The 15000-nt window shown below is 40.4% G+C and overlaps 2 protein-coding genes and 1 pseudogene across 7 annotated transcripts in view; 1 reads left to right on the top strand and 2 right to left on the bottom strand.

Moving 5' to 3' along the window:
• Nucleotides 1-1019, bottom strand: part of LOC137971817 (uncharacterized) — a 7424-nt pseudogene extending 6405 nt beyond the window's left edge.
• A 1765-nt stretch (nucleotides 1020-2784) lies between these two features.
• The window catches only part of LOC137969475 (uncharacterized), a 22996-nt gene continuing 10780 nt past the window's right edge, over nucleotides 2785-15000 (bottom strand). For 3 of the 6 annotated variants that reach the window (XM_068815726.1, XM_068815724.1, XM_068815725.1), the window contains one exon: nucleotides 2785-5839. In XM_068815726.1, the coding sequence (XP_068671827.1) occupies nucleotides 4876-5697 (822 nt within the window). In that variant the 5' untranslated portion in view covers nucleotides 5698-5839 and the 3' untranslated portion in view covers nucleotides 2785-4875. Of the gene's footprint in view, nucleotides 5867-15000 lie in introns of all 6 variants that reach the window. The other 3 variants (XM_068815728.1, XM_068815727.1, XM_068815729.1) reach the window with 1 other exon arrangement.
• LOC137971816 (craniofacial development protein 2-like) lies at nucleotides 12809-13423 on the top strand. Its single transcript, XM_068818576.1, has one exon. The coding sequence runs from the start codon at nucleotides 12809-12811 to the stop codon at nucleotides 13421-13423; it is 615 nt and encodes a 204-aa protein (XP_068674677.1).

Here is a 15000-nt window from a genome sequence, read left to right as displayed (position 1 = left end):
ATCTTGTCAAGACCTTTGGTTGGTTGTTTGTTTAGACCTTCCGGTGCCGTTTGCACTTTTTCACGTTCTTCCAAAACCTCCTTAGTTTTGTCGATGTGGACGCTGTCAGCTTTCGCAAAATCGGCAAAAAAGGCTTTGAAGGATTGACAGTTCATCTTCCAAAAAACAGAATCAAAGCTTGCTTCACTCTCCTCATTGTTTGTAAACAGGACCGAGTTGTTGAATTTGTAATGTTTTTCGCGGTTCATAATGTTCGCGTCCATTAACGCTTGTACCACTGGGGGCTTCTGGCTATCTGCAAAAGTTACGATCGTAAAAATATTTTGGGAAAGGTCAAACATGGACATGATGGACGCAGAAATGTACTCCTGTGTTGGTGTAAGACGGGCCATTCCAGACTGGATGACAAAACCGATGCCATTCAGATGATCAATACCATTTGGTGGTGACATTAACAACAATTGTTGTAATTTCTTGGTGATGACTTTGCCTCCCTCCAGTCCTTCAGGATTTCCAAATCCAGGGGTGTCGATAACGGTCAATTTATATGGCAAAGCTGAACCATCCGTGGGATAGAATGTGTAGGCAGTTATACAATTCTTCTGACTTTCGTCTGTGACTACCTTGAATCGAAAGCTATCTTCCCATTTAATTCCTATGATGTAGTTTGCTATGGCATGAACCAGAGTCCTCTTCCCAGCGCCAGTTGCCCCAACCAAAAGGAGAACTTTCTCTTCAAACTCTCCTGGCTCACCAAAATATTGTTTGGAGATGATCTTTTCGGTTAGGGCAAGTTCTTCTTTCAGAGGAACTTTGTAGATGGAAGGGGTTTTATCTTTCTCATCTGTAATCTTCAATTCTTTGGTTTTTACAGCCTCTGCCAAACGTGGATAAGAAGAATCGCCATTTCTGGACCAATAAGGTACGAGTTGCCATAGCTGCTGAGCTAATGACACCAAACCTTGTCCTAACTGGTGAGCCAAAGAAATCGTAAATGAAATTATACGTTGACTTGACATATAGGATTCTGTTAAACTCATAGACGGCTGGGATCAGCTGTGCAGTGTGGTTGGCAGTCTGACAGAATGTGTCTGGCTGTCAACGGTTAATGATCTTTGTTATCCTTTCTTTTTTGTTCTGAAGGAAACGAAAGCGTGTTTTTGTAATTTCATAATAATGGAAAAAAATAGCCAGGCTTACAGTTGTAACATTAAGATTAAAACATGAATGGGGACGAAACATTTTCCAGCTGCCTTATCACCTAGATGACATGATTCATCTGGAACGTTTATGAAGAGGGAAATACTGGGTGATTGCTATTATGCCTGAACATTAGGTCGAAGACCAGTGGCGACATTTTTCATCAAAAGTCAATTTACAACCGGACGGAATCGTTCCATTTACGTTTCCACCGACATTTTGCGACTGGAAACGAGAATTTTGTAAATGGAAAGGCACGTTTCAGTCGGACCGACCTCCAGAGGTGGTCCCAAATATTCCGGTCGGACCGAACCCAAACGGACCTTTCCATTTGGCTTCAGCCCGAAATTTCCGGAAATTTTGGCTTAGTGGAAAGCACCTACTATGTTTTAATAGGTCATTTTCGAAATATCAAATATTCAGCAAATATTGAGGCAGTAGGGCCAAAAACAATAGAAACACGTTGGTATGAATGTGAAAAATATTTGCTAAAAATTTCGTGCGTTTTAGTTCGGACGCTTAATTTTCGGGGACATTTTATCTCATTTCGGACAAATCGCTGAAACAAAGCTTAAGTAAATTTACGCCTTTAAAACAGGAATAAGATCAGTTGACACAACATCTTCAATTTGCAATGAGAGGTTTACAGATACACCGACGAGCTACGTTTACAATTCACGACAGCAATAGCCTGCGAATACAGCCGCCTCTCATTGCTCCCGACCGCGCGAAACGCCCCTAACGGCAGGGAGCGATTCTTAGCCGTCTCAAAGAGTATATTGAAAAGAACTACGCGCTTCTGGATAAATCATCTCAGTCACCGACAGCTACAGATGAAGAAGAACCACATGCTAGTGACAATTAAGAGGAGCTTTTGATTGTGTTGATTGATGATGAATCAGAAGAAGACTAGCACCACTGGCACTGCCAATGCAATAGGCGACGTCATCGTCGCCATGATGGTGGACGAAAACAAAAGATCTCTCATTAGCTCCTTTTGTTTGTCCACCAGCAACTGTGAATTGCAGCATTGGTATCTTTGTCTCTAGGGGTTGATTGCAAACCACCTGTTATCATGACACTGGGTTCCGTTCAAAAATACAACTACTGCAAAATGGAGTTTATCTACATTATCACTTAGAGGGAACCTCCACTAAAACAACAAAATAACTTTAAACCACAGAACATAATTTTACCGATTTTAATTGATCAAACTTTTTCCAATGAAAGCGTTTATATTCGAAAAAAAGTGAATTTCTAAACGCTTGTTTTGGCTTTCAAAATTCTCGGGCGCTGCCATCTTGAATAATTGTGACGTGCCGTGATTGCCCTATTGTTCCAGAAAAACACTCTCTTTGAGTCAGAACAATAGGGCAACCACGACACGTCACAATTATTCAAGATGGCGCCGCACGGGAATCAAGCATTTTTGAAATTCATTTTTTTCGCAATTTTAACTGGTAACATTACGTTCTATGGTTTAAAGTTATTTTGTTGTTATAGTGGAGGTTCCCTTTAATGATCAGCCATCACTTTCTTAAATTTGTACACATTTCAACTCATTTGTTTTGTTGGTTTTACAAACTCGTAATGTATACTTTCTTTGGATACGGTGTTCCATCATTTGCTGAGTTGTCTAAAAATTAATTTGTTTCTTCACAACAATCCATTAGTCATGGAGCCTGAGTTAACATGTATTTAACGTGCATTTATCAGTTTGCCTGTAGAATGTGTTATTACATAATTCGCCCATAGATCCCCATCCAAGAAATTAGGCAAAAACATTTCCTTTTTTGGTCCGCATATTACGCCCTATTTGCGTTGATGGGTAAATAATCGGTTTGAAGATCTAAAATACTAAATACTAGCTTCTGGGTTAATTTATGAGACAGCAGTTATCTTGAAGCACGTACTGCCTGTTTTGGATGGAAATTAACGGATGAAATCGTGAATGTCAGTATAAATATGAGTGAACTATTCCTGATATGAAAATATGCTGTGATTAAACAAAAAACTTGCATTTTCGGTTTTTCCGAATCATTTTGTAAAGTTAAAGATATTAAGCTATTAACCTAATCTGACTCAAGCAGAAAAATAATGAGACGGCTTCATACTGGTTAGCTACTAATCAGTGGGGCTCATCAAACACTGAGGTTTATCAATCAAGTATGCCGCAATCTTTTGCTTCTAATTCTTCATTATTATTATTATTTTTTGCCTTCCCTATCAGATTTCAAGGTCACAATAATATTACTGTAAAGCTGTAATTAATGCACTCTGTAGACCCAACTGTATTGCGCGACGAAATAAAACAAGGTCAATTTTCGAGTCTGGCTTCATGACTTAAGGGAGGCTCGAAAGGGTTTCAACACTTAAAAGACTCTATTTAGATCGAATGACACTACAACACTGTATCACGTAACAGCAATGGTATGGTACCATATGAAAAAACGATCATTTCCAAACAAGATGTGATCATTATTGTGGTGTAATACGTTACCTTCACAACGGGAGAGCCCAGCAAAAACACCCTATATTTTGGATTAAGTTGCGCATATCTTAGAAACGAACTGGATGACCCCCCTTTTTTATTGCTGAAAAGTGATTAGAAGGCCACGATGAAAATTTCGGCAAAGTTAAAAAGAATTCTGTCGAGAGGATTCAGAGCTACCTTAATGAAGTCACAAAATTAAGGTGGTTCTGAATCCACTTGACAGAATTTTTTTGAACTTTGCAGAAAGTTTCATCTTAGCACTCTGATTACTTTTCAGAAATAAAAAATGGGGGTCACTCAGTTCGTTTTTGAGATATAAGAAACTAAAGACAAAATAGAGGGTGTTTTAACAGGGCTTGTCCGTTGCCATGGTGACATATGTCACAATAATAACTGTAACTTGTCCAGCAATAATTCGTCTTTTATTTGGTACCAAAATATTCCCAACACATGACACAACGTTGTGGTGCCGTTCCTTCTAATAAGAGCGTCACTTGGAGGCGTTGAAACTGCGTCGAGCCTCCTTAATTTACAATACAATAACTTCTGACCATGTTACATGTAAGTTCAAAAACTCGTTAATAATTCATGAAGGAAATACAATAGAAAGTTTTTAATGTACCTTTCGAGAAAGATTACCTTGCTTTTTCTTCACCGTTTACTCAACAAAGTGAAAAACTACAAAATCGTCACGTGTAGTTGACTGAGCAAAGGTTACACGCGGACTCTGGTGAACGGACTCTGATAAACATTTGTGATTCTATTTCTCGTTCCCATTGAACTAATTCTCAGTAAAAATTCACAAAATCTCCTTTTTCTATTAAGCGCCAAATTATTAATAAAGTGTCTTATCTCCCATCGCATTAAATATGCAAAAAACAGTTCGTTGTTTGTTGACATGTAGGCTGCAGAATTTCTGGCTTTTCTTAGAATTACCTCGGATTCTCATAAACGGCGCTTTCCATAATATGGAAATAACAGATAGTCCAGTCTGTTTTCTATTATTTTAGCATAACAAATTTGTTTTGTGCTATCTAGAGGTATTGCATTAACGAATTTTGCAATGTTTACAGTGAATAAAGTAGCTGAAAGCCCAGCTAAACTCTAAGACGTCAGTGGCTTGCCTTTTAAGTTAAAAACCTTTGTTATTCAGTAGAGTAATCGTTCCAAAATAGCACCATTCAGATCTTCTTAAGACACACTCCATAGGGACGGATATCATTCACATCAGGAGTAACGAAAAATATCCCACGACCTGTTTTATACGCTTCCGTTTTCTTGAGATTGACTCGGTTTTGCAGGATGCATTTGAAGTCTTTACCTTTGTAGGTGAATTTCTCGGCATAACCCTCAGCTACTTTGAACTCAGGTGTGGAGTAGATACCAGGACCAAGGGCTTGTCGAACACATTTGCTGGTATCGTAACCACCTTTTACAATGCTGGGGACGTTGTATATTTTAGTGCCATGGTAAGATACGGGCCATTCTCCTGGTGAAGATAGGTCCCTCCAACCTGCTTGTCCAAGCCAGACATCATCCTCGTACTTTTTAATAACGTTGATGGCCTTTCTGCTCCATCCAGCAGGTCGTTTGTAAGGATAATTCCCTCTGACGCAACGAGTGTCGTCTCCTTTGTAGTTTGTAAAGTCGCAGTCGTGCTGTGGATCGTAAGCAGAATCTGGGATGTAGTACAACGGATGTTGTTCTTCATCCATTACCTTAGAAGTGTTTAGTTGACCATAGAAGACATCCTTAATCTGGAGTGGCGTCACTGTCTTGCCTAGAGCACGCTGTTTTTGAACATCTTTTTCGCTGATGATCTTTACACCAGAGATGACAGAGAAGGCTGCTGCGGTGGCATCGTTTATTTCTTGTACCGACCAGGATGATATCGGTCCTTGAGGCAAAGTTGGCTGGGCATCTCCTTCTAGTAAATGTCCGCCTAATAATCGGTTCACCCAGTATTGAAGTGTTTCTCGAGAACGTTGAGCAGCACGTTCCATGAATTCTTCTATTCGAAAGTTAGAATTTTCAAACCCTCTAGAGAGTCCTTACTTTGGAAGTATCCTGTATGGTTTGATCAGTTTCGCTTTCGCCACAGCTGCTGGACTTCAGCAATGATGTCAGTCCTCTTGTTCGTACAACCTTTATAGGACACGAGAGAAAAAACATCTGCGCATATTCATAGTCTGTATGCATATTAGCGACACCGCGGCAAAATGAGTGCGCATGCTCTGCTTCGAACACAAATCGATTCGATTCGATTCGAGCTTTTGAGCTCTTCGCTTTTGAGTTGATTCGGCGGTAGAGAAAAAGTTCTTGGACCTTTTGATGGTCAAGATCTCACGCTTAACATGGACTCGACAGAAAAAATTAAACAGTAGTTCCAAGTTGTTTCCAACAAGAAAGTCAAAAGAGGTAAGCATATTTTTTTAAGCTTCAAATATTTATTTGTTTATGTCGTTTCCATGAAAGAAAGCAAAGTTATCTTCGCCAAACCGTGTTTGCTCGTGTTTTGGTCACACCGTTTAAGACCTAAAAGTTGTAAATTTTAAACTGACAACATATTTCGTTCATTGTTTTCCGCTTAAGGGTTTTGACACAACAGAAGTTTTAACCTCTGACATGTGATACGAGAGCCGATGATTCTTCTGTGAACTAGTTGTCCACAGCAGGAGTAAATGGTTTGTCTGGTAGATGGTGATGCTCTCTCTTTTCCAGCTCTGTGTTGCTTTGCAGGACACACTAGGTTGTGGTATGACTAAATTTAATTGATCTCTAGATTTCTGTTCATTTCATTGTCCCAGTCATCTGACCGGAAGAAATCTTGTGGAAAGTGTTGATATCTGGGTGGCTGTCATTTTGACTGTCATTAATTTCAAGATGTGAGCAACTGTTTTTATCTGCATTGTTTGACAAAACCTCTTATTAAGAGAGTTAGTTAAGTTGTTTAGTTTTTGTGCTTACGGGCTAGCCCGTAATGCACAATGTCATCGGGGTTGTCTGTCTGAGTGAGTGAGTGTAAGATCGCGTGCATGATTGACATGTGCCAATATTTTTGGCATGACGAGATCGAGATGTTTAATCAATGCCGAAATTTTGCAGAAACTTAAAATATAAATTCCTGCTAAAAACCAAGACCAACTAACACCAGAAAGGTCACGAAATTACCTTTAAATAATTTTCCGGGGAAAATATTGTGATTTATCTAAGCCAAAAAATTTTCGCGGAAAAATAGCGATGCTATCAAGTGACGTCCTCATAATTTGTTTTCTCGCTTTGTACATCGCCCGTGATACAGAATTATTTGACAAACGAATTAAACCTTGAGAATTACCAGTGTTCTTCTTGAGTGAAAAAATAAATAACAAATCTAAAGAAAGGAACTCTACGTTGACCTTGACTTTCAAACAGTATCACCTACGGCCGGATTCCATCATGACTCTTTGCAAACCTCACTACCTCTCGCCTTCCTTTGGAGTGGAAATGTAGTTAAGACCTCTCCAGTGAGCTTTCAGATTTATTTTCCTGCCACAAGATGGAGATATTTTCGAATTTCAAGATGTTTTGTAATTTCTTCATCTGATAAACAACTATATTTGACAAACGTATTAAACCTTGAGAATTACCAGTGCTCTTCTGGAGTGAAAAAATAAAAAACAAATCCAAGAAAGGCACTGCCTTGACCTTGATTTTCAAACAGATCACCAACTGCCGGATTCCATCATGACTGTTTGCACACCTTACTACCTCTCGCTCATTATTTCGTTTTTTCTCTATTTTCACTATAAATGCATCCATTCTTCCTTCGAAATTCACTCAGTTTTTGTAACTGTTACAGCTAGTAGCAACATGCAATGTTTATCTGAAAAACGTAATTGCAATGCTCTTCGTGCATTCCAAGCATTCATTATGAATGCCCATTACAAAAACATGTCAACAATCACACAGACAATGTTAATGGTGTAACATTCGTTACCCATAAGCACATGTCCCCCGAGGGACCTATTTTTTTAGGAAGGGATCTTTACAAATAGGGCACAGATTTCCATGTTTTTTCAAGTATCTTAAGTGACATCTGTGCATGAAAATGACCAAGTGTTAATAATTAATATTATTGTTTTACTTTGATCAGTTTCCTGTTGTTTCTTAAACATGTCATTTTTTCTGATTCCAGTGCTTAAGTCTAAAACTCTTCCTGGTGTGTGTGTGCTGATCTGTTCAAATCATGCATGGCAAGCAACATTCCAGATTGTTATGAGAGAGTGTGATGAGGAGTTCAGCATTGAATATTTTAGTGGTTTTGTGATGAAAAAAAGCCAGGGTTGTTATTCATCTCTCACTTTTTCCTGCATGAGATAATGCATGATGACAACAGTATTACTGCAAATTAAACATCACAGATGTGAGCATGTCAGTAATTAATACAAGATGAGTTCCAAACAGCTCTTCAAAATTGTCAAGAAAAGGGACAGTAATTATTTACTTGTCACACCCCTCTAATTCAATGTTTGACCAAGCAAATATAATTTGGTTTTTGATTCAAGTAAACTGTCTTACTTTCATTACTACAGCTTTATGTTATTCTAGTCTTTCTATTGCTGAGCATGGGTTTTGATATTAACGTCTGAGACTGCTTCTACTTGTAATAGTGTTAATAATGAATATACGGTACTTACAACAATAAAATTAGAGAGATATTTGAGTTACTATATATTGTGTTTTGTGGTAACACATACCATAGTAGTTGTTGTGGTAGTTGGTGTTGAAAATGAATCAGATAGAGTCATTGTGGGTCCAGATAGAGCCATTGTGGGTAGTATCATCGGGTAGTGAAACTGGACCAGTTGTGCATATTAAAATCTTAGAGTATGAAGCAGAATGCCTCTAATCTTGCTGGATGTATCATTACATTCCTCTCTCAGTATTTTTACACATAGTGCAAAATTTAAACTGGATTTGTGCTAGTGCAATGCATGCAAAAGTGAAATTAGTATTTTCCAAACACATGCACGTGAATGTTTTGTATGTTTCATGATCATGATTCTCATGTCTGCCCACCCCTCATCCCAGCAAGGCTCTACAAGCTGATTGACGAAGCTGGAAGAAAAATTACAGTCACCAGACAGGACAAAAAGTTTTGTAACAGCTGCAGGAAAAATGCTGAAAAAATATCCTCAACGATGGGCCACTACCAAATACCAAGTAAAAGGGAAACATCGAGTAGCATTGGAGTCAAATTTATACTTAGTTTCAAAACTTTTTTGCAATCCTGTCTTAAAATTAAGACTTATTTTCTTTATTTTATGGCCTCGTCTTGTAAAAGTAACTAATGTTGTAAAATATGAGAATGGAGGGCAGGGAAGTGACTTATCCAAGTTGCTGAATGAGTGAGATGCCGGCATGAAAAGAACTTAAGCTTATTTCTCACTTTCAAATGATTCCAATGAAACAAACAGACGATTTCCTTGTTCAACAGAAGCAACATAAGCCATCTTCGCAGAAGGAATTATCATTCTGTCCTTGCAAAGTTGTTTAGCCCGTGTTTTACTTCTCAGTGCACAGTTTTCCTCCCAGAAGTTTACCAACACAGAGACCATTGCGACTAATAACATTACGAACTTCGTCCTTTTGCTCTAGCACTCGAATTTAAGGTAAAAATTCTCCTGGTTTGAACTATAGTTTTTTGGTTTGAAAAGACACAGGGAAGATTAGTCTTTCAGGAAGCTCTCTTCAAAATTTAAACCTTATCAACGTAGTGTTGTCCTTATCATTGCAAAATGAAAACAAACACAGAGAATTTAAATTGCCGCCATTTTGCCGCACTGTTGTTTCTATGGCAAATTTGATTGGTACCAGTCCCTCGCACGTGGAAACGATTCGCACGTGGGTCAAGCCTGCGCACTCATTTTGCCACGGTGTCCATATTAGCGGCACCGCGGCAAAATGAGTGCCATGCATGGTTTGACCAGATCAGTACACACACACCAGCAAGAGTTTTAGACTTAAGCACTGGAATAAGAATAAATGACAAGTTTAAGAAACAACAGGAAACTGATCAAAATAAAACAATAATAGTATTATCACTTGGTCATTTTCATGCACAGATGTCACTTAAGATACTTGAAAAAACATGGAAATCTGTGCCCTATTTGTAATTAGATCCTTTTATAAAAAAACTAAACAACTTAACTGACTCCCTTAATAAGAGGTTTTGTCAAACAATGCAGATAAAAACAGTTGCTCACATCTTAAAATTAATGACAGTCAAAATGACAGCCAGCCAGATATCAACACTTTCCACAAAATTTCTTCAGGTCAGATGACTGGGACAATGAAATGAACAGAAATCTAGAGATCAATTAAATTTAGTCATACCACAACCTAGTGTGCCCTGCAATGCAACACAGAGCTGGAAAAGAGAGAGCATCACCATCTACCAGACAAACCATTGCTCTTGCTGTGGACAACCAGGTCACAGAAAAATTCATGGCTCTTGTATCACATGTCAGAGGTTAAAACTTCTGTTGTGTCAAAACCCTCAGCGTTTTTAGAGGAATTGCCCTTAAGTGAAAAACAGGAAACGAAAAATGTTATCAGTGTAAAATTTACAACTTTTAGGTCTTCAACGGTGTGACCGAAACACGAGCAAACATGGTTTGGCAAAGATAACTTTCATGAAAACGACATCAACAAATAAATATTTCATGCCTAAAATAAGCTTACCTCTTTTGACTTTCTCGTTGGAAACAACTCGGAACTACTGTTTAGTTTTTCTGTCGAGTCCATGTTGAGCGTGAGATCTTGATCATCAAAAGGTACAAAAGAACTTCTCCTTCACCGCCGAATAAACTCAAAAAGAAAGAGCTCAACAGCTCGAATCAAATCGAATCAAATGTGTTCGAAGCAGAGCATGCGCACTCATTTTGCCGCGGTGTCGGCTGCGCATTCGAGCAGTGTACGTCGAACCACTGGGAGCCTGATCGCAGGCTAGTCTTAGTAGAATAAAGCTGTCAATAGCCGTTTGTCAATTGTTGCAAAAAAGAAAGACGATTTGTCTAAAGTTCTTTTCTTCCACTCTTTTCATAATGGAAGTCGATATTGTTGACACAACCGAGTCTACTGATACCCATTGAATTAATTGAATTAATTGAATTAATTAAGGGTGGAACATTCCTGCACTTTGACAGATCATGAAAAAGTGGGATTGCCACCTTAAAAGACCTCCAGCATAGTTAATAGAGGGAAATGGTTATGAAACCCGACAAATTTCTTTGCTATAGGTTTTTGTTCTTTTCTTTGGCCTTGACCGTGCACAAAACACAATAGTCGTTTACTCCTTACTGAGGAACTAACCAATACAAACGTGTTGGTTACGTAATTCATGCATAGTGTATGAGCGCAAAACAAAAGATTGTGCACGGTCGTGGACTTTCCAACCTAAATCTTGGCATCTTTGTTTGCTCCTTTGATGTTTTCCGAGCTTCCAAACCAGTCCCCTCTATTAACTATGATCAAACTCTTACTGCGAAACTCGGCTATGATTATTTATGGTATCCTATTGTGGGTTTCACCTTATTAATCACAATACAGACAATTAACATTCTAGAAATTATTTTTGGACTTCACGGTCTTCCGAGTTTCACAGTAATTATGCATGTCATGAATTTCAATGAAATGTTGTGTTAGACCGAAAACGGAAGCAGTTGTTCCGAGAAATTAAAAAGCGGATACCGTTCACTTTGGGTTGAGCTATCTTTCCATGTGCCAAAAGTCATTTCAACGCATGTCATGCCAAAAATGTGAAACAATCCGGTAGAATAAAAGGCCAAAAACTAGACAGATTACACTTCAAATCTTCAGCGAGCATGAATTTCGAAGGAAACAATAAACAACTGCGTTATACATTAATAATATTTATAAATAAATAGCTTGAAGTCTATTCTTAAAAGTAGGCAAGAAAATTGCCAGAAACAACATCAGAATTAGGAGAATCGTAAAAACTAATGACCTTGATAAAAAGCGCGGAGAATTGTTTAGTACTAGTTTTGCAGTAAAGTAATTGAAACGTCTTACATTTCTTGCATAATAGGAATGTATTTGAATTTTTCAGTAAAACCATTTTTCTTTTGCTAACAGTGAACAGGAAGGGTCGAGAATTGATGACAGTACATACATTTGCCCAATTGCAAGGTGTGTATGTTGTATATTTCATCATCATCGGTTGGGGCAGTGGCTAGGCCTTGCTTGGAGCCGGTCTAGAATGGAGCAGTAAGGCATCTCCTTCCCTCCACTAGCCTGGGTGGGCACCTTGGGCAAGTGCCAGTACACCTTTAGCCCTCCTTGACCAGGGTAACGGTTTGGGTAGGTAGAGCTCATTAGCTTTGGTAAGCTGTCTACCTAGGACGTTGCTCACCCGAATGAATTCAAAGTCTGTCCCAGTGAGCTTGGCGGAAGAGACTTTTTTTTTTCCAACGGCAATGAAGGTGGTTCAGCAACGCAGTGTGGAATGCGAAGGGCATGCTAGAGCACATAGTAAGGCATGGCCATCCACTGCAGCCGAGATTGTCCCCAGATGTAACAATGTTTCCGTGCCACTGGACTCTGACTTTCAAGGCCGAGAGAGTGGGATTGTCTTCGTGCAACGGCTTTTCCACTAAAATATCATTCACGCACAGGTCACATTGCGCACCTCCATCATCCCATCTCAACACCCAGTCACATCGCATTTCATCTTTCATCAAGTCATCCACGATTCCCACTCATCCCAAACCAAGTCCTGCGGCGATGGGGGAATGGCAAAGCAACAGGTGGAGGTGACCACTGGCAGTTGTAGTCATGATCCTGCACGTAGGCGGCCTTGGACCAGTGGTCCTTCTTCTCTGTACCCGGGGCACCAGAGAAGTCCGGCAGCATCCTGGGCGACTGAGCAGCCCTTTTTAGGACAGCACTGCTCACCCTAGCAAGGGAGAAGCCTAGAAAAGGTGGCCTAAAAATTGCCTGCCCTACATCATCTGGCCAGCTAACCGCGGTTGGCAGATCACCTACACATGCGGTCGAATCCAATTGAGAAAGAAAAGACTCACATTAGGAGCATGGAATATTCGTACACTCATGGACAAAGATGACTCAGCAAGACCCCAAAGGAGAACAGCCCTCGTTGCAAAAGGGTTATCTCGCTACAACATTGACATTGCGGCCCTAAGTGAAACTCGGCTTGCAGATGAAGGATCCCTTACAGAACCAACCTGTGGCTACACCTTCTTTTGGAAAGGAAAGACTCAAAGCGAGGACAGGATACATGGGGTTGGCCTCGCCATCAAAACAAGTTTGATGAAACAACTCCCTACCCTGCCTGTTGGTATCAATGAAAGTTTGATGAAGCTCCGCCTGCCGCTCAGCCACAATCGGCATGCAACAATCATCAGTGCATATGCGCCGACTTTAACTAGCACGGAAGAGGCAATTGAGCAGTTCTATGCCAACCTCAGCTCTGTATTGGACTCTATCCCTGCCAATGATAAGCTAATACTTCTTGGCGATTTTAACGCCCGAGTTGGCTGTGATCACAATCAGTGGGAAGGAGTACGTGGCAAACATGGCACTGGCAAAATGAATGCTAATGGCCTCCTGCTGTTGAGCAAGTGCACAGAGTATAACCTGATCATCACAAACATGATATTCAGAATGGCAGATAAGTACGAGAATTCTTGGATGCGGTTTTTATAGATCTCACTAAAGCTTTTGACACTGTCAACCGCGAGGCACTATGGGTCATTCTCGGAAAACTCGGCTGTACGGCAAAATTCGTTAAGCTCATCCAACAATTCCATGACGACATGACAGGAGAAGTGATAGTAGACGGTGAACCCTCTGAGAGATTCGGCATCACAAATGGCGTAAAACAAGGCTGCGTGCTCGCACCAGTGCTTTTCAACCTGTTCTTTACCCAGGTGTTACTTCACGCTACTAAAGACCTGGAATTTTGTATTTACATCAGATACCGCTTGGACGGTTCACTGTTTGATCTGAGACGCCTCTCAGCGAGAACGAAGACACTGGAGAGACTCCTAATTGAGGCGCTGTTCGCTGATGATTGTGCCTTGATGGCCCATAAGGAAAACCATCTGAAGGTAATCACTGACAAGTTCTCGGAAGCTGCAAAGTTGTTCGGCCTGACAATCAGTCTCAGTAAGACCGAGGTTCTCCTTCAGCCTGCGCCTGCAAGCTCTCCTCAGCAACCTTCTATCACTATCGACGACACACAACTGAAGAACGTCGAGTCGTTTAGATACCTGGGCAGCATCATCTCCAATGATGGCTCTTTGGATAAAGAGATCACAACCAGGATACAGAAAGCAAACCAGGCCCTTGGCAGACTCCCCACCAAGGTCCTACAGCACAAAGGCCTTCGCCTTGCAACTAAGCTCAAAGTTTACAACGCTGTAGTTATTTCATCACTGCTCTACGGCTGTGAAACATGGACTCTGTACCGCAGACATGTTAAACAGCTGGAACAGTTCCACACACGATCATCACGATCAATTATGCGGATACGGTGGCAGGATCGGGTCACAAATCAAGAAGTCCTTGACAGAGCCAATTCTACCAGCATTGAAGCTAAAATCCTTCAGGCACAACTACGCTGGACTGGCCACGTGATCCGGATGGATGAAACTCGGATCCCACGCCAGCTCTTCTATGGTGAGTTGGTGTCGGGCCACCGTAAACAGGGCCGCCCAAAGAAGAGGTACAAGGACAATTTGAAAACCAACCTCAAATGGGCAGGTGTTCATCCCAAGGAACTGGAAACATCTGCAGCGGACAGATCGGGCTGGCGAGTGACAATAAGAAGTGCTGCTAACAACTTTGAAAAAGACCGCCGACAACGCCTTTCAGCAGCCCGTGTGCGTCGACATAGAGCTGCGTCATCGGCCCCACCAACAGAAGGGATTCCATGCGAAATCTGCAATCGACTCTGTGCCTCCGCAGTTGGACTACGCAGTCACATGCGTTCACACCGCTGACATTATTTTACTTTCTATTTTTTGCAGTTTAGTACATGTACATTGTTTTGGAGCGCAACGTAAAGTCTTCCTCGTTTATCGAGAGACAACCAACATGTTGCCGGTAAAATCCGTTTTTCCCTAGGTTAAATTGGTGATTCTCATTTTACCTACAATGGTTGAATATGCACTATGATATAATGAGGAACTTGTTTGGAGCCTAAATTAAATCTAGAGAAAAATAGGGTCAGGTTAGGATTGGTTTTGGTTATTATATATCGATATATCAATTATGACTTA

The sequence above is a fragment of the Montipora foliosa genome, chromosome 9 (assembly GCF_036669935.1).
Source record: "Montipora foliosa isolate CH-2021 chromosome 9, ASM3666993v2, whole genome shotgun sequence".
Classification (NCBI taxonomy): Eukaryota; Metazoa; Cnidaria; class Anthozoa; order Scleractinia; family Acroporidae; genus Montipora; species Montipora foliosa.
Note: the sequence above shows the minus strand (reverse complement) of the source record. Positions and strands in the feature narration are given on the sequence as shown.

Coding starts and splice junctions, on each gene's coding strand:
- LOC137971816 (XM_068818576.1), top strand. CDS start 12,809: ATGGACAAAGATGACTCAGCAAGACCCCAAAGGAGAACAGCCCTCGTT.